The sequence below is a fragment of the Monodon monoceros genome, unplaced genomic scaffold (genome assembly GCF_005190385.1).
Source record: "Monodon monoceros isolate NGI ecotype Baffin Bay Population unplaced genomic scaffold, NGI_Narwhal_1 Super_Scaffold_16, whole genome shotgun sequence".
Lineage (NCBI taxonomy): Eukaryota > Metazoa > Chordata > Mammalia > Artiodactyla > Monodontidae > Monodon > Monodon monoceros.
In genome coordinates, this window is record NW_021703772.1 from 51,534,543 (window position 1) to 51,553,816 (window position 19,274).

The following is a 19,274-nucleotide window of genomic DNA, read 5'->3' on the forward strand; positions in this document are numbered from 1 at the left end:
CTTAACATATCTTAAAATGCAGAGTATTATGTTAATCCTGGACTAAATCTTAAGATGCATTAAATGTGCATTTGGCCATCTAAACATTATTGTGCTATTTGCCCAGCTAACTTAGAGGTAGATGGGTAGTGACAGGAACCATATTTATGGATCCCCAGGTATGGACTAATCCAGAGGGATGGATTGTGAAATGACATCTAAAGATGAGAGAATAAGTTTAACCTCACATACTTGAGGTAACTTGGTAACTTCTTTGCTGTTAACAAGATTAAAAGAAACCCTGCTTTATGCTTTGATGTCATAAGTACAGACAGCCACAAGGAAGGCTTCACACACTTATTAGGTTAGTGCTAAGTTTTTTTCATTCATTCCCACATTCTATCATCAAAGCAGCCCTGTGCCTTATTTTACAGATGGAGAAACTTCAGGAAGCTGGGATACCTAGATACTTCATTATTGGTTTCCTTTCTTTATTCAGGTTCTAATTCAAAAGCAACTTTCCTCAAGATTTTCCTGATTCCGATCTAAAGTAGCAACCACCTTAAACCTCACCAAAATCATTATTATATGTTCCCTCCTGTTTTTCAGAGCATTTATCTGTCTAATGTTATCTTGCTTATTTATTTGTTTTGTTTATTTTTAAATTATCTACCTCCCTCAGTAGAATGTGGGCTTCACAAGAACAGGAACCTTATCTATTTTGTTTGTTGCTGTTTCTCTGGTGCTTAGAAGACCTACAGGTCCTCAATAAATATGGGTATTCTAAAGGAGTCCAATCACACTAATCTGATACCAAAGCCTGTTCCTTAACCGCTATGCTGCAAGTCAAGTATGGAGGATGGAGAGGGCCACAAATGATTCTCAGCCCAGCGAATGTTATAAGCATTCATTCTATGAAAAGACAACGGTTGAAATTAATTTCCTGTGACACCATGGTACCAAACTCCCCTCCCCGCACTCCTGAGCATCAGTAATCATGTGTTACCAGTCATCTTTTCTTTTTATTGATATCAATTGATTAAATATAATTTGGAATTGGAAAAAAAGAAGAACTAAAATGTTATAGGCTCTTTCCAGACCATGCCATTTTTTCTTTACACTCATTAAGAACTCAGAGCATGCTACCTTTTCCCTTTCTGTTCATCATTCTTTCAGCAATAGTTCTGGTTTTATTGTTTATGTTATGTAAAATTGTACCAAATTTCCTTATCATCCTTGAGGAGTTGAGATTACAGCAGATCAGAATCTAATCCATCATGACTATGTACTCCAGCAATAAGTTTGAGAATTTGAGTAGCATTTGACAAATTAAAAGGTAAAAATAGGCTACATATAGCTAGATGATGGCAATGAAATAGAAATCCACAATGTGAAAGAGAGTACTTGATAGTCACAATAGTTGTTAAATTCATCTTCCTCCAACACATCAAATAGAATAGAAATGTGGTAAGTTTACGGGGAATATGATCTTCCTTGTCAATACAGCACAAATAAAGAAGAAAACAGAGTTACTATTTTTAGTGACATCAGGTATTCACTTTGGCCCTACACATGAATTATTAGGAGAGCTGTTTAGGGAATAGAAACATTGGAAGAATCAATATTCTTGGAAGGTGATTTAGTGTAAAATCACTGAAAACTGAAGAATAACTAGTGTTCTTTAAAGTTATCATATTTATATACAGAATGTGTTATTGGCTGAGATAAATGTTGCTGAATTACCTAACTATAATATCTACTTCAAAATGTTCATTGTATAAACTTAGCACATCAATAAGATTTCTTTAATGTTCTCTCTCAATGATGTCAGTTATGGCGTCCATGAAAGGATATGACCATGATTAAGAGAACTGTTAATTCCTTACCCCCAGTGCCACTAATGATTGCAGTGCTTGTCTACTCATAGCAGGGAATTATAGATTTATAATCTGCGGTGGGTTGCAAGTGTGTGGCCATGAAATGTTCCTATCCAAGAACTGAGCAGAAAAAGTAGTAGAATTCTAAAAAGGAGATTTGCGGTAATCTCACTTTTCATTGCTAGATAACTGAATAATCTTTATTTCAGCCAATGATTAAGTATACAATAAACAGTAGTAAAAACTGCATGTAAATTATAACTAGAATCTAAGTAGGGATATTTATTAAATTTTTTTTTCTGAAAGGATTTCTTAGTTAACACAGGGCAAGCCTACTTATTTAGATATTTTTAAATCCCAACATATGATTTTTGGGTAAAGAAACTCTATTTTAATGTTTTTTTGACTCCGATTAGCATATAAAAAATGTTAAGTAAAGATATTTTGCTTCCCAAAATTTCATTTTTGTTTAATTAACCAACAATGCATTTACCTTACTTAAAATATATTTTCAAGGAAAAAAAAATATATGCTGTACTGAGTTCAATAGTGCCTTCCCCCCACTCCCCAAAATTCATGTCCAGTCAGAACCTCAGAATGTGATCCTACCTGGAATGGTGTCCAAATAATATATCTTAAGATGTAAGATGTAAATTAAGATGAGGTCATACGGGATTAGAGTTGTCCTTATAAGGAGAGGACAGAACATGCAGACATGCAGACAACACAAGGGGAGAATAAAGATGTAGGCAGAGATTAGAGTGACAGGTCTATATGCCAAGGGACTGTAAGAATTGCCAGCAACCACCAGAATCTATGAAAAAGGCACAGAACAGATTTTCCCTCTGAGACCCCAAGAGGGAACCAACTCTGCAGACACCTTGATTTTGGACTTCTGGTCTCCAGAACTGTGAACAATACATTTCTGTTGTTTTAAGCCACCCTGTTTGTGATTTGTTATGGCGGTCCTCGGAAACTAATACATAAGTTGACAATGAATAGATATGTTAAATACACGTAAATATAAAAGTGTTCATTTTAAATCTTATAAAAATATTACCATGAAGTTTTAGTGACATAATGTTGTATATAACTACTAGCATATTTTAGTTAGTACCAGGTTTGATATTTAAACAAGCTGACAAATTATAGCTATTTAATAGGCATCTGAATTATGTAAAATTTTATTGGTTTTTATTCTTGTGAATTAACTTAAACTGACATCCAGATTTAGTGAAGTGTGAATAGACACAGCCAATAAACTAAGGGTGATTTTGTTTAAAAGCCTTATTATAGAATTCATAAAAAGCATAGGCTATAGACTGTTATTAATTCTTCATGTGAATATGCCATATTTATTGTCTATGTGGCGCAATATGTATACTAATAAATAGACCTCTGAAAAAACAAACAGCACTTTCCTTGGTTTCACAAACATGCATTCAACACACAATTTTATGACGTGTAAAATTACATAATTAAAAAAATGATTGTGATCCAAGTGAATGTGAGTACCATGACTTCCAAAAGCTCTGTCTCTTCTAGGTTATATAGGGCCTTGAGCCAGGACTCTTTCTGTGAACCTAAAACCCAGGGGCTAAGATGCCAACCTTAGTTATATAGGGCTATACATCTCATTATTTGACTGTTTTGACTGCTCAAATTACCAGTTGGTGATTGTTTCTTCTGAAGATATTTAATCAGAAGTTTTAGTTTACGTAGATTTGGGACACTATCTTGTTTTTAAATTTTTTTCTTTTTGTTTCTGAACAGTTGGTACTTGTGTTTCTTATGCTTATTCTCGTTTTAGTTTCCTGCTCACCGTTACTCATGCGGACATCAGTAAGAAATAAACTTTTATTGTTTTAAGTCACCGAGTTTTATCAAACCACATCATAACTCTGTCTCTGCTGACTGATAAAGATGTTACCTTATTAAGATAAAATGACATGCAAGAAGAGTTTACTGTGACTGGAAAAGAGAGACTTCCCTGGTTTATGTGGGAAGTAGCAACAGGGATATGGACTCCTCTTCTGACAAACATGGTACGTGGATTAGAGGTCTGGAATGTGGCAGCCATTTGGCTATTGGGAAGAGAGGAGAGTGGAGTAGAAGGGTACATGTCAAGCAGAGAGCGATACACTATAGAAGGCAGAGTGAGGAAGGGGAGAGGAACTGGTTCTTGCACTGTGTTTTTTGTATTATTCTCTTCATAAGCTACCCCACCTCTCTAATTAGGTTTCATTTTTTTAAGCCAGTTTGAGTTGGGTTTTCTGTCACACAAGGAGAATCACCTGATACAAAAGAGACTGTGATTTTGTTGTTGCTTGGTCTTTTTTATACAGAAATATGGAGAAAACTGTGTATATAGTGAAGATGAAATTTAATAAGATGTGAGATATGGGTGTGTTTGATAGAGGAAGTTGTTGGGCAGAGTGGAAGGTAGAAGATCTGGAACACAGGCAATTCCTTTGGACAGGAGAGATACTTCTTTCTAGTGATAGGAGTCAGGGTAGAGAAAGAGAATTTCAGGAGTAAGGATTAGAAAGTAGTGGGAGTTTATTCTTACCAGGTTCTTTCATGTGAAGATGGAGGCATGATGACATGCTAAGTGAGAGGGAGTTGAACGAGAAAACGGAAGGTTTAAAATAGCCTCTCCAGGAATGAGGAGAATAAGCTCCATCAAGACTAATCCATAGTAGCATAGCAGTGCTCAGAGCTAAGCAAAGTTTGGAGACTGTAATACTGTAGTAGTTTTTAGTAGCCTTAACCCACATGCTTCAGTGGAAATCTCTCAACAGCCCACACTTCAGAGTGGAAACAGAAGATAGTTGCTGGCTTTTATGGCATTTGGATAAACGAAGTGGATGTGCTGTTAAGAGAGAAGTTGAAGTGGTGCACCATGGGGCGCAGGAAGCAAAGAGTGAATCCACCTGGTAGATGCACAAAGATGGCCCCAACAATCTTGCAATGGCTTGTTAGATAGAAAGCTTCACAAATGAATTTGTGAAGCTGGCTAAGGAGATTTTTGGCAGAATATCATAAGTGATGATTGGCTTCTTTTAGGGTTTTAAGGAGTAATAAGCCAGCATAATTTAGAGGAACTAAAGATGGCCCAGGACAGATACTCTGGCAAAAAAAAATTCCAAAGCAAAAAATAGCCTCAAAGCAAAGATGAAATGTAGGCTGCTTCCAGTTAAACATGGTCTTAGGTCAAGCCCTAATCAAGGATGTAGTTAGAACACACAATTTACCTGGACAAAAGTACTTCTAAGAACATTAGGAACATTATACCCTAATATCCTGACTTGGAGTCCAAAATACAGTGGGGCCAATCTTGAAGAGATTTGTGGGAATGGCTTTTGTATGATATGGCCTAATATGATTATATATATATATATATATATATATATGAACTATCAATACATAAAGTTCACAGAGTTTTCTTTGTGTAAAAGAAATACTTTGTGGCAAAGTATAACTAAAGGAGTTATATCCACTTAGACTAAAAGAGACAGAAACAGTCCAAATTAAGCCTCTGGACCTCCAAATTTTTATGGATAGAAAAAGGCTGAAAAACTACTCAGCTGCCATCACAGACCCATTTCTTACTGAAAAGAAAGATGGTATGGAGGGCAGAACCAAAAACCCAGAGGCTGGAGCTAAGAGCTGCTGAGAACAATTAACTAGGGGACCACTCCTAAGGAGCAGAACTGGATGAAAGATAAGGAACATTCTCTTTCTCAGAGTATGGGGAACTGGTAACACATATCTGCTTGGATTTCAGAATTGCTATGGACCAGTGACTGTGATGTGTTTTCTGGTCCCCCCCCCACCCACTTTTTGAGCATCTATTGTGGTTATCCTCTGCCTGTCTCATCATTGTATGTTGATGTGTGTGGGAAGATAACATATTTTTAGTTCACAGTTTCTAGAATAAGAGAAGCACACCCAAAGAACCTCATATATGAGATCCTGGACTTTGATTTTGTAATAAGGTGAGATTTTGAGCAGTCTTGAAAGGGAGTGAGTGTATTTTATATATGGGAGGGATGTTAACCACTGTGGCCAGAGGGAGGACTATGTTGGGCTATCAGCTAAGGTGACTTCTGCCCCCATATGTATACCCTTTTTAATGTGACTGCTGCTCCTCCCACCAAGTGGCGTACTCTATTTCCCTTTCTCTTTGTGACTGGCTTTGACTGATAGCAAGTGGCAAAAGTGATGCTATGTCAGTTCCAGGTCTAGGCTTTAAAAGACCCACAACACAATCAAATAATGAGAAGCCAAATGTAAAGAGATAGGCCCGGCTAGGCTCCAGCCATTACAGCCATCTCAGCTGAGATGTCAGACAGGTGACTGAAGCCATCTTGGGTGTTTCAGCCCCAGCTAAGCTTCCAGCTAAATGCAGTTGCATCCAGTTGATACTCCATGGAGGAGAAAACCTACCCAGCTGAGCTCAGCCAACTCACAGAATCACAAGAAAAAATAATCATCGCTTTAAGTCAATAAGTTTGGGGTGTGTGTCTTGTTAGGCATAAATGATATAGCTTGGAAGAAAAAGAAGATATGACACTGTTAGTTGCCTAAACAATAGTCATCCACAACTTCTTCCAGACTGAAAACACTGTTCTGAGGCTCCCTGGAAGCTAGAGCACAGGCATATTGCCCGATTCTAGTCAATGGGACCTGAGAGGAAATCTGTTGGGTGGAATTTTGGAAAACATGTTCTTCCCTGATAGAAATAGAAGTGCACAGATAGAAACTGCCCTTGCCACTTCTGTACTTGCTTTTGGACATTTTGGGGAGATGATATATGATTAGGGACCATGCAGCCATCTGGGAGCCACCTGTGGGGTCCTTGTTAACTGGGGATAGCAAAATAGAAAGTTGAAAAGCCCCTGATTTCTTTTTTGTTGTTTTTAAAAATTGAAATATAGTTTCAATTTAAAAAAACAATTTATAATATTGTGTTAGTTTCAGGTGTACAGCAAAGTAACCTTTTCAGATTCTTTTCCATGATAGGTTATTACAAGATATTGAATATAGTTCCCTGTACTATATAGTAAATCTTTGTTATTTATCTGTTTTATATATAGTAGTGTACATCTGTTAATCCCATACACCTAATTTATCCCTCCCCACCCCCTTTCCTCTTTGGTAACCATAAGTTTGTTTTCTATGTCTGTGAGTCTGTTTCTGTTTTGTAAATAAGTTTGTATTATTTTTTTAGATTCCACATATAAGTGATATCATATTTGTCTTTCTCTGTCTGACTTACTTCACTAGTATGGTAATCTCTAGGTCCATCCATATTGCTGCAAATGGCGTTATTTCATTTTTTTTATGGCTAATATTCCATTGTATATATATGCCACATCATCTTTATCCATTCATCTGTCCATGGACATTTAGGTTGCTTCCATGTCTTGGCTATTGTAAATAGTGCCACTATGAATGTTGGGGTGCATGTATCTTTTCAGATTAGAGTTTTTGTCTTTTCTGGATATATGCCCAGGAGTGGGATTGTGGGAATCTATGGCAACTCTTATTTTTAGTTTTTTAAGGAACCTCTATACTGTATTCCATAGTGGCTGCACCAAGTTACGTTCCCACCAACAGTGTAGGAAGGTTCCCTTTTCTCCACACCGCTTCTAGCATTTATTATTTGTAGACTTTTTGATGATGGCCATTCTGACTGGTGTGAGGTGATAGATAGCTCATTGTAGTTTTGATTTGCATTTCTCTAATAATTAGTGATGGTGAACATCTTTTCATGTGCCTGTAGCCATCTGTATGTCTTCTTCGGAGAAATGTCTATTTAGGTCTTCTGCCCATTTTTTGATTGGGTTGTTTTTTTGATATTGAGCTGTATGAGCTGTTTGTATATTTTGGAGATTAAGCCCTTATCCACTGCATTATTTATAAATATTTTCTCCCATTCTGTGGGTTGTCCTTTTGTTTTGTTTATGGTTTCCTCTTCTGTGCAAAAGTTTATAAGTTTGCTTAGGTCCCATTTGTTAAAAAGCCCTCAATTTCCTAAAGGCCAACCCAGAACAGCCTGACTCCAGAGCTCTGTTTACATGAGAAGTAAAATTGTATTTTGAAACACTTTTAGCTGGATATTCCATTACTTGTAAATGATAGACAAATGGACAAGCCTTGTGGTAAAACGGCAGGGGTCAAGAGCAGGACAAACAGGAAGGATCTGCTCACTGATTGTCAAAGTGGTGTGTATGTTGTCAAAAACATACAGAATCACCTGTTGTACCTGTTTAAAACACACATTTCTAGGATTAGTTCAGTTACAGATTCAAAATCTCAGAGCATCAGTGGGGGGTAAACACTGGGAATTTACATTTAAAACAAACTAAAGATTCTTAAGCATATCCAAGTTTGAAAAGAACAAGAGTCTGTGTTCTGAAAGAGTGCTTTTTGAGTTTAAGCATTCAAGAAGTTCTACAAGGTCCAGAGGACGTCCTAAGAATGGGAGCCTGCAACAGAGGACACCATAGATTGTTGGGATGAGGCTGTCATGGAAATTTGGGACTAGGACACTGACATGCCCAAAATGATGACAAAAAATGATGTAATAATCAAAGACTGAACCCAGTGCCAAACTCTCTGGTGCCTATGGGTAAGAGGTCTGAAAGCAGTGGGCTGTTTTCAACAGTGGGAAGAGATGTTGCCTCCTCGGTATAATGCCTTTTTCACAGTTATAATAGTGTGAGCTCTAGAAAATGAGCATATGTTTCTGATTTAAATTGTGTTTTACTTGTGTATCTGGTTATACCTAACTTAAGATTCTGCACTACAGTGTTGCTAGCAGATACTGTGAGAATGTTTCAAGCTCTCTATTTGGTTGAAATACATTTCAAATTGCTCCAAGTTTATGAATATAGTACCTACCTGTAAATGGGGCTTTAAAAACTTGAGGGAAAGGAAAGAAGTGCCTATTCTTCTTTCCTCTGTTACTTATTGTTATTGTTTATTGAGAAGCTAGAGATTACATAGTCATTGTCATCCCATAATCATTTGAGATGTGTCCTAAAACACAGCTGAGCAATTCATTTTAAACAGAGTTTCCATGTGAGTGCAAAAAACTGGCATATGAAGAAGATGTAATATTCTGACTTGGTGGGATTCTACAATTTTTTCTCGCTTCTCTGTAATTCTTGTAGGGATATATGGCCCTCTACCTTTTAGGCAGTACGAGCCCGAGTTGCAGGAACATTCTGACAAAATCTCCATTCAGCATGAGAGGGAAGCAGACCCCTTGACAATGTGCTTATTTAGCATCAGAAATGACTGAGAGATGGATGCAACTAAAGCTCACTTCACCCAAAATATAGATTGACATGCAGACATTAAATGTGTCATGAATTTTTCTTTTTTCTCATTACAGAGAAAGGAAATGAGGATGATGTCAAGGATTTTGATGACACTATTTGCTGAGATTTGCCACACTCTGGGAGGAACAGGTTTGTGATAGAAAATCCTGTGTTTGGTTTTAGATGTTATGTTTCAGATGATTGTTGAACAGCCAACTAGCAACGTCAGGTGGGCAGTTGGACATAGTGCCTGAAGTTCAGGGGACTGATTGGGGCTGATGACATCACTGGAGGAGCCCTGAATAGTATGTAAAGCCATGGCACTGATGCTCGCGTAGATGGATCCTGTGGATAGAGCTCCAGGGCACTGCAACCTTTAGAATCCTAGAAGAGAACACCTCATCAAAGGGAAAGAATGGAACATAGCCAGTACTTTCATCCTCAAGAAAGCCAAAGCCAATGTTTTTGGCTGTCTGGCTTGACTGAAGCTTGAAAAATGGCAACTTGCCCCTTGCAAATGTCCTAAGAAGTAGCCACTGCCTTGGCCTATCGGCCCTGGCTTTCAGTGAGCTTTTAAAATGCCAACGAGCTCTAATTGTGTTGATTGCCTGACAGCTGTGAATACAAGATGCTGACTCCAGAACTGCAACTCATTCTGCGGAGGGCACCAGCCTTCCCCACTAATGACCGCTGAGCTGAGCCACCTGAAGCCTGCGTGAGGTTTAACAGCAGCTGCACTTCTGCTCCAAGAAACAGCTGGCTGCAATCAGATCACACTGAGGCTCTTCCCCACTTCACCTGGAAGCTTGGGTATTTGTTTTCAGAGCATTAAACAGTAAGAGTCCTAGCTTAACTGGCACACAGGCGCTTTGTGTCTGGAAGGGATTTGGCTAGGTCTGTGGTCTCCATCCTCGGTTTTTTGAAATCTAAGTTTGAGCAGAGACCCTTGAGATGCTCCTGCTACCATTAGCTCTTCTGTCTGACTTTGCAGTGTGACGAGGGGTGAGGACAGAAAGAGAAGTGGCTGCCTATCAGAAGTTACTGGTTAGGCACTAGCATAGTGGAACTAGATTCACAACTCTATGAATTTAATTTCCTCTCCCTAACTTTTTCTCAATGCAATTATTCTGGCCTTATGTATATAAAAAATAAGCCTGCTGATTTATTTCCCACTCTGGCTCCTCCTCCAGAGAACTCACTTTCACAAGTTGTCAGCTCCCTGTTAATACACTGCTTAAAGCAGCGGCACTCAGCTCTGGCTGAACATTGCAGTCACCTGGAGAGCTTTAAAAACTCCTGAAGTCTGGTCCCATCCCCCAGAGATTCCAATTTCATTGTCTTTGAGTGTAGCCTGGGCATCTGGATTATAAGCAAACTCCCCAGGTAACTCTAATGTGATTGAGAACCATTGGCCTCCAGACTCTGTGCTTTCCAAATTAACAGCTAATTTCATGAATCTCAGTTATCGCGAGAAAGTGAAGGATTGACCGCCCCCACCCTCCCACGCCCGCCCCGGCCCGGGCTCTCTCTATTTCCAGGTAACGCTGCATTAGCCTTTAGGAGAACAAGCCCTGCTTCTTGTGATCTCTCTCCAGGGAAAGTCGGATCCAGGCAGAGACAAGACTGCAGAGGAGTATCTTGGGGAAAAGTAGGACCCTTAATACAGCATGGAGGCACCTTCCTTTAACATTAAATTTGTCAGAACGAAAATTTGTCTATGTAAACCAGGGACTTGTCTTTGGCGTCCTCTCAGGGATTTTGGGAACTGAGTTCTCTATTACCAGCTGCATATAGTTCAGCTAACTGTTGGGGGCATGCAAGCAAGGTTATAAAGCACGACCTCTGCGCTCCAGGAAAGCCCGCTGGGAAGAAGGTGGAAAAACAGAGGGTTATACCCTTGCAAATCAAAGTGCGTTCTGAGGATCAGCGGCGTTACCTGGGAGCTTCCTATAAACAGTGTCGGGGGCCTCATCCCAGACTTGTTCAATAAGAATCTGCATTTTAACAAGATGCCCAGGGGTGAGTATGCAAGTCAGTGTTTGAGAAGCGCTGGCCTGTATTTTGGCGGGTAACGCAGTGCGCAAAATCTCAAGCAACTGTAGGGACTAGGTGGAGAGAGCCACTTATTCCTCTTCCTGGACTGCGGTCTTTTTGTAGTAAGTGGCAGAGGCAGGAGGCTGACGGGCCAAGGTGCTGGACTAGGTCAGGGCGGCTCCGCCTGCGCACCCCGCCCCGCCTCCCTCCTGGGTCTCTGCCCGGCGCGCGGTTGCTGTGGCAGCGCCGGACGCAGCCAGAGCCGTGGCTGCCGCGGGCTCCACCTCCTCCCCCAAAGGCCTCCCCGGACCCCTGGCTCGGGCCCAGCCGGTAGCTCCGCCATGCCCCGGGGGAGGCGCGGCGGCAGGGTGAGCGCCCTGGAGGGCTGCCGGGAGGAGGAGGCGCCCCCGGCGGCGGACGCCGTGCCCTCGGTGCTGTGGGCCTCCGGGCAGCAGCCAGAGTCGGCGGCCGAGCTGATTCTGCTCCGGGGCATCTTCGAGATCCGGAGGGACAGCTGCGACGTGGTGCTGAGCGAGCGGGCCCTGAGGTGGCAGCCCATCCAGCCCGAGCGCCCCACAGGTGAGTGGTCCCAATTAGAAGGTCCCGGCGTCTTCGCCCCCCGCGGCGCCTCCTCGCTCTCCCGGCCCCACACCCTCCTCCCGGCGCAGTCCCTCCGCAAGCTCCGCCTCTGCCACAGCGGGCTACCGCGTCCAGAAGCCGCCCCCTCCTCCCTCCCGCCAGGGGGCGAGAACCCGCGCCGCCCCCAGGGCCCTCCCGCTACCTGTCCCCTCCCAGCTGGCTTTCCGCCTGGGGTGCCATCACGGGACCTGCGTCACACTGCTTCTGCTCTGTGACGCCGAAGAAAGAATTGAGCCCCGCAAGGGGAGGTGTTCTCCAGATGCAGGAAGGTCCCCTGCTCCTCTCCTCCAAGTTGTTTTACTCCGTCAACTTCTGACGGTAACGCTGAAAGTATAAGCATTTTACCGAGTATACCTACACGTGGGTTTCAAATCCAGCTCTCATTTTGCTGACTTCTGAAAGTTTCACCCCAACTTTTGGTCTCCCTGGACTTTTCCATCCCTCACATTCCTTGCCATTGTCTAGAATCAAGTCTAAAGGTCAGTCTAGAAACTTTTGGTGTTCAATATTGACTTTAGAATCATCTTGTTGTTTACGTGCATTTGCCTTTTGACCTAAACCTTTATTTAGAAAGTGTTATAATTCTGTACAATAGAACTACTTCAAGTCTTAGAGATGATTTAGGGGAAAACCTTGGGATGTGGTACACGTCCCCTCTAAATGCTAACTTACGAGATTTTAAAAAATGCCTTCCCCTGTTGGAAAACAAGACACAATGCGCTGTTTACCTCAAAGAATAGAAAAATGTCACTGTTTTAAAGTTTTGTGTACAAAAATCGAACGAAACAGACTAGTCAGGGACCCAGTGCTGGTTCTGAGTGGGAATTCTGCTTCTGCTGCAGGTGTCTTGCTGGCCCACTTAACTAAAACTGCCTTTGACTTTAATTAAAAATGTTTTCAGGTGTGTTGAAAACCAAGCTGTGGAGTATTTTCTAGAACCTTTGAGTTAAAAGCTAGGGATATGGACATAGAGTTATTCTGTTTAGTTTTTAAGTCTGTTTGAATTTGGGGACATAGAAGTTTACCATTAGAGTTTAAATTGGCCTACAAGAGTCGATTTAACCTACAATGAAGCTGAAATACTATAGGAATAAAATGAGACATTGTGCAACGAGAGGTATTCAAATCAGTGTTGCAATACCGGTACACTAAAAGTCAAATAATGGCATGAAGACAAAAAATGCTCTTTTATATACTGAGTGGTGATGGAGGGAAAATAGTCTTAATTAGCATTCCTGGCTGTAGAGTTTAAAAAGACATCCTGACAGTTATAACTCTAAAGGTTGCAAGTGTTGATCTTTAATTTTGACCTAAAACACTTTGGTTTTCTTTTCCTTCATTTAGATATACCACCCTTTCTTTGTAACTAACACCTAGTATGCAAACCACTTTGGGCCCCGAAAATTGGAGGTCCAGAAGCCTAGCACCTTAATAAGCACTACTATTTGTAGGAGAAACCAAGAGATGTTTTACTTAGTAAAATAATAAGAGTGGGGAAAGAAAAGGAGGTATTGAGAGATATGTTTAAATGTGAGAAATACTCTCTGATGTGGAATTAGCTTAGATGTGCGTGGTGAAAGACAAATGAAATTGGTCCAGAAAATGAAGGAAAAACTACCTTAAGGTTGCCATACTTGGGAGGACGTGGTGTGGGAGGATGTAGTGGAGGAGACCATGTCTGTTGCTCCTTGGCCGGTGCCTGGCTGTCCCAGGAAAGGGTAGGGGTGGGGTCGGATTGCTGGGCATTATTACATCATATGAGATGCTTGCAAGACCACTCAGTTTTTAAACCTCATAGTGCCTTAGTAGCTGTTTTTTTTTTTTTTTAATAGGCTTTATTTTTAGAGCAGTTTTAGGTTCACAGCAAAATTAAGCAGAAGGTGCATATGCCCTCTGCTCCCCACACATGCATAGCCTCCCCCATTATAAATATTTCCCACCAAGGTGGTACCTTTGTTAAAACTGATGAACATTGACACATCATTATCATCCAGCGTCCATAGTTTACATTAGGGTTCACTCTTGGTGTTCTGCCTTCTATGGGTTTTGGCTTATTTATAATGACATGTAGTAGGATTCTCCAGAGAAATAGAACCTTGAAAAAAATACACAGTACAATATATATTTGAGGAGATTTATTATGGGAATTGGAGATTATGGGATTATGGAGGCTGAGATATGCCACTCTATGCCATCTGCAAAGTGAAGAACCAGGGAAGCTGGTTGTATAATTCAGACCAAATCTGAAGGCCTCAGAACTGGGGGGAACTGATGGTGTAGCTCCCAGAGACGGGATCTACATGAGAAGAGGGAAGATGTTCAGGACATCTGTTTTGTTTACTCTCAGCGCTTTGAAGAGTGCCTGACATAAACATTTGTCACGTGAATGAATTTGTTAATTGGTCTCATGAACTTTAGTTTTGCCCATTGCATTATAATCTGATTACTACACTGCTACTTAATAGTGATTTCTCATCACCTGTAAGAGTATCCCCCTCCCCTTTTGTTAAAGCATTAGAACTCTTTTTACAAAACATTCTTCAGCTAATGTTGGCTTACTTCTCCATTGTTAGCATCATGGTGAGAAGGTTCCATCTTGCTCAGCTGTAAGTTGGAAAAAGAAAGCAATCTATGACCAGGGCATAGATTGACCAGTATGTCACATCTGTAAGCAAACTGTATGCACAAAAGGGCATCATCCATTCAGAAAATATCTTCATTATCGCCTGCCTTGGTACCTAATGATCTTCCTATTGGAATCTCAAATTACAGTCATTTTACTTGTGGAATCGTTTGAGTTTATTCATGTGAATTACCAAGTTAGCTCTCTGTGCTCTAGGAAAGGGCAAAACCTTTCGTGAAGAAATGGGAGAGGGGTCAGATGAGGATTTTAAGGCCAAATGAGGAAGGTCAGGCACGTCTGGGTCATGGGACCCTGTCTAGGCAGAGCAGACCACAGTGTTGTTAGCCCCCTACATGGTGCCTGGGACCAGGCGTGAGGTGTCAGAAATTGAGAAGAGACTCAGGGGGTATGGGCAGATGCCATAGACCAATATGTGTATTTTGTCATTCAGCCCTTAGCTTGTTACTGGATCAGGTATTTTCAGAGTTCAACATTTTCAAAATTGTCACTGATGGCCTGTTGGCATTGTTCTAAATCTCAACCGAGGACAGACTTCTAGGAACGTGCGCTTACCAAGTGGTAAAGTTCTATTTGAAACGCTAGATGGAAACAGAAGGTACAAGCATTTTTGTGTATCCCCAATGCAGAATCTGCTTACTGTACTGTGAGATCTGGTTATGAGATTTTCCCGTAAAGGAAAAGCTACTGGTAGGGAGAGTCAGTAATGCATAGATAGCATTAGACTATGTTAAGCTCATATTTTAGTACACTTAAGAATGATTAATTTAGGGATCTCTATGACTGGAATGCTAAATGCCCACAAGTCTCTGTTATCTCACACTGGGCACCTTTATCATTTACTAATGAATAGCACCTTGAAGTATGAAAAGCACTACAGGATCTTTTACAGGCACCCCACTCCGGCTGTCTGTAATCTCCCATCTGGTGTAGGAAGGGTTTCAGGAGTGGGCACCAAGGGGCCTGAGGTCTTGTCTACAACTAACGGGTGTAACTGACTTAAGGCAAGTCATTTAACTGCTCTGAGTGACAGTTTATTTATCTGCAAAATGAGGCGTTTACATTATATGATCTCTAAGAACCATCAACTCTGTGAAGTTGCATTTTAAAGAAAATACCTATTTTTATAGACTTTTGGTGTTAGGACATCGTAATAAACCCGAGTTAGGTTTTAATGATCAGCTGCCAGGTGTGTGTGGAAGACTTGTATTTTACACCTAGAGCTTCACAGCCCTAATGAATTTCTAATTAGAAGAACTGCCTGGGAAATACGGGCCAAGTTTCTTGCTCCCCTTCCCTAGCTTCAAGACACAATAATGAGAGGTGGGCAGTCACCTCAGCACAGGTTCTGTCTTTGGAAAGGAAGAAACCACTTTCTGATAGAAAATAGTGGGATAAGGCTAGTCATGAGCAGATTTTTCATGATGGACAAAAGGACTAGCTTATCCTTTCTTCAATTTCATTTCCTGTACCCTCTTATTAAATTTCAGGGCAAGGATCTTACAATATGTTCGATTAGCATGAGAATGTTATGTTTTAAATATTTTTAAAAATACGGTGAAGGTTTCAAATCTTAGTTATGGTTTACAGTTCTCTTATTATTCTTAGACTTACTACCTCAGGTTATACCATTTCATGTTGTGTTTTTTCAAAGGGTTATTCCTACCACGACTTTGAGCTCAGCTTAATTAGAGCAGTAACCAGAAAAACCTGAAAAAGCTGGGCTTCAAAATAAGGTCTTGAAAGTGTTTCTTTTATAAGGGAGTTCATGATTTTCTTGTCCTTTAAGTTTTTATAGACATTCATTTGCTGGAAACTTTGCAACGTGAAAGGTAATGTGGAAAAATGTGAAAATGAGGAAAAAACCAATCAATTTTAAAACAACAAGAGTTAGTGATTACATGGGACTTAGCAGAGCTGGGTCCATTCTAAGTATTAATCTGCCTGAGCTGTTTGGGAACAGATGTACGTGAAACAGATCCCAGGCTTCTGTTGTGTATATCCAAAGTGAGACATCTGTCGGTAAACCGTTGGTCAGAAATAATGGAAGCAGGGGTTAAACCCCGAAATGACCCATTACTCATGTGAATTATTGAAGGACTAATTACTCAGTAAAACATGATGCTTTGATTCACCAGTCTACATATGAAGAAGAAAAATACTTCTTTAAAAAAATTATTAGTGTATTCCTAAACTGTCAAATTTGAAGGAATTTTTAAAAACTGGGTGTGAAAAATCAAGCTTACCCAGGCAACTGCGTGTAATGTTTATAACGTTTTAAAACGCTTTGACAGGTCTGTTATGCTATTGTATAAATACTGTATAAAGCTCATATTGTATAAATATTAGCTTTTTCTTAAATTGGTCCACACAGGAAAACGAAATATAGAATGAATCTCTAAGCATGACTGTTTAGTTAAACTCTCTGCACTAATGGAATGCTCCGTATCTGCTCTGTCCAATACGGTTGCCACCAGCCACTTGGGGCACCTGAGGACCTGAAATATGGCTAGTGTGACTGAGGAACTGAATTTTAAATTTTATTTAATTTTAATAAATTTAATAGCCGTATGCAGCTAGTGGCGATCGCGTTGGACAACGTAGCTCTAATGCATAGACCCATGAAGAGTTGAAAATGTTTATTCCCTTTATTCCCAGGCATGGGTTTGCATCTTTATAGTAAGGTACAGTTTTCAGTAATTAATCTCAACATAGAACTGATATGACCATATAATCTGAGCTGCCGATTTAAAGATAAAACAACTGAGTCCAGAGATGCCCAAGTGGCAGAACACTTTAACGTACTTTGTGAGTACAAAAACATGCTTTTGTTATTGTGAATTAATTGGCTGACAGTAAAATTGAAGTCTTGTCTGTTAAAACCGTAGTCTTATTCCTCACGGTCATGATTTATTTAAACTAAAATTTGGCAAAAAATCTGTTTCTTACTATAGGGATAGTAAATTTGAAATAACTGTCCTAGCTTGCGTACCTTGACCCCATGAAAGTCTGCATCCCAGTGTTGTTCATAAATATACCACAGCCATGTGGCACCATCTGAAGACACACTTTTAAAAACTGGTCTACTTTTGTGGCCCCTTCCTCTCGGTCTCCTCCACGTGGGGGTATTTGAGGCTGCAACTGGCACAAAAATATCCTCCTAGAAGTGGGGGGTGGTACTTGCAATTGAAGGCAAGGGATGTACAAACTGCAAATCAGATAAACTGGATCAAGGTCGGTAGAGGCTGATCCAGATGGGATCCGCCATAGCAGGAGGACCTGAAGTGAACTGCAGGAGTCTGAACATGATGGAACTAAAGAACCAAAGAGCCACGGCAGTAGATAATAGGGATCAACGGATAGGTTGGGTACACAGGAGGATGCTATTGCCTAGACTGGACATTTTTGTGCCCTCTGTAATTTGGGAAATTACATCCTTGTTTAAAGGGCCAGGGATATAGACTATATAATTCATTGTGATCTCAGTACTAGAATGCTCCTTTTGAACCTTATTGCTAATCCTGCCTAGTCCATTAGTTGACTAGGTTATTAGATTACATTTCAAATATTGACAAATCTACAAACATCATCAAAGTCCTCAGCATAGGCCTCTCTAATTCCTTCCATATGACTGTGTTCCTGCCCGAATTTTAGAAGTACTATGCCAATGATGGGGCTAGCGTATGCTGAGCAAGTGAGTTCTGGTCAGGTATGTGGTGGGCAAAGGGAAGAAACTCTTGGTAGCCATGGCTTTTTATATGCTCTTGTGTTTTCCAAGATCAGTAAGTGACGAGTTAAAAGGGAAAGTTGGGAGGGAAGTGGGAGTTTGAAGGAAATTAAACCTTCTGCTGACTTTTGGCATGTGAACTAGAAGTGGAGGACCCTTAGTATAATGGATGCCAGAATCCAGAGACAGGCAGGCAAGCAGGCGGGCAGGTATGCATATATTCAAAAACATTTGGCATAGTGCTATGGACTTATGGTAAGCCTACAGATAAGTCTAAAATAATGTACCAGCTGGCATCGGGGAATTCCTATGTACATTCCAAGATTTTCATCAGAAACAGTGTTCTGGAAACTACTGCTGCTGCTATGCATCGGTGTCCGGTGTTTGACTGAAAATAGTGAACGTTTATTGATATTTACCCTGCCAGGTCCTATGCTAAGTGTCTTATCTTGTTTAATCTTCCCAAGAAGACTATGTAGTCCAGACAGGATTTTTATTTCTAGGGCCCAGAGGTGACGTTCCTTGTCCAAGGTCATGCTAGGAGTGGAGTTGCTGGGATTCCAAGCCAAGCAGCCTGACTCCAGAGTCTACACTGTACCCAGGAGGTTATGCTGTTTCCTCAGTCCAGTAAGGAAGAGTTCTCCCTAATGCCTTCAAGAGTCTGCGTGATGTCCGAGTTACTGACAGTGTGGCATCATGGTCCAAACCAAACCTTTTTTTTTTTTTTTAGTGGTAAAACATTAAAAGTTTTATTTTCATATCTAGAATAAGAGTTAGCTAGTAATGCCTACCATCTCCACTATTAATATTGCTCTAGAAATAGCACATGAAATTTGACATGAGAAATGATAATTTAAGGGGTAAATCAGAATAATAAACCTTAATACAACAAAATCATCTGACTTCTTTCAGACCTTCCTGACAGTTCCACTGTAGAGAGCATGTTTCACTTCTCTTGCCACTTCTACTTCCTGAGTAAATGACCAAATGGGACAGACAAAGTTTTTGAAACCCAATATTTTTATTGTGGAAAACACCAAACATAC

At 40.5% G+C, this 19,274-nt stretch overlaps 1 protein-coding gene across 3 annotated transcripts in view; it reads left to right on the forward strand.

Annotated features, from left to right (window-relative positions):
* The first annotated feature begins 11,562 nt into the window (after positions 1–11,562).
* CERKL (ceramide kinase like) overlaps positions 11,563–19,274 on the forward strand; it is a 142,353-nt gene continuing 134,641 nt past the window's right edge. For all 3 annotated transcript variants that reach the window (XM_029224449.1, XM_029224450.1, XM_029224452.1), the window contains exon 1: positions 11,563–11,800. In XM_029224449.1, coding sequence (XP_029080282.1) covers positions 11,563–11,800 — 238 coding nt within the window. The remainder of the gene's footprint in view (positions 11,801–19,274) is intronic.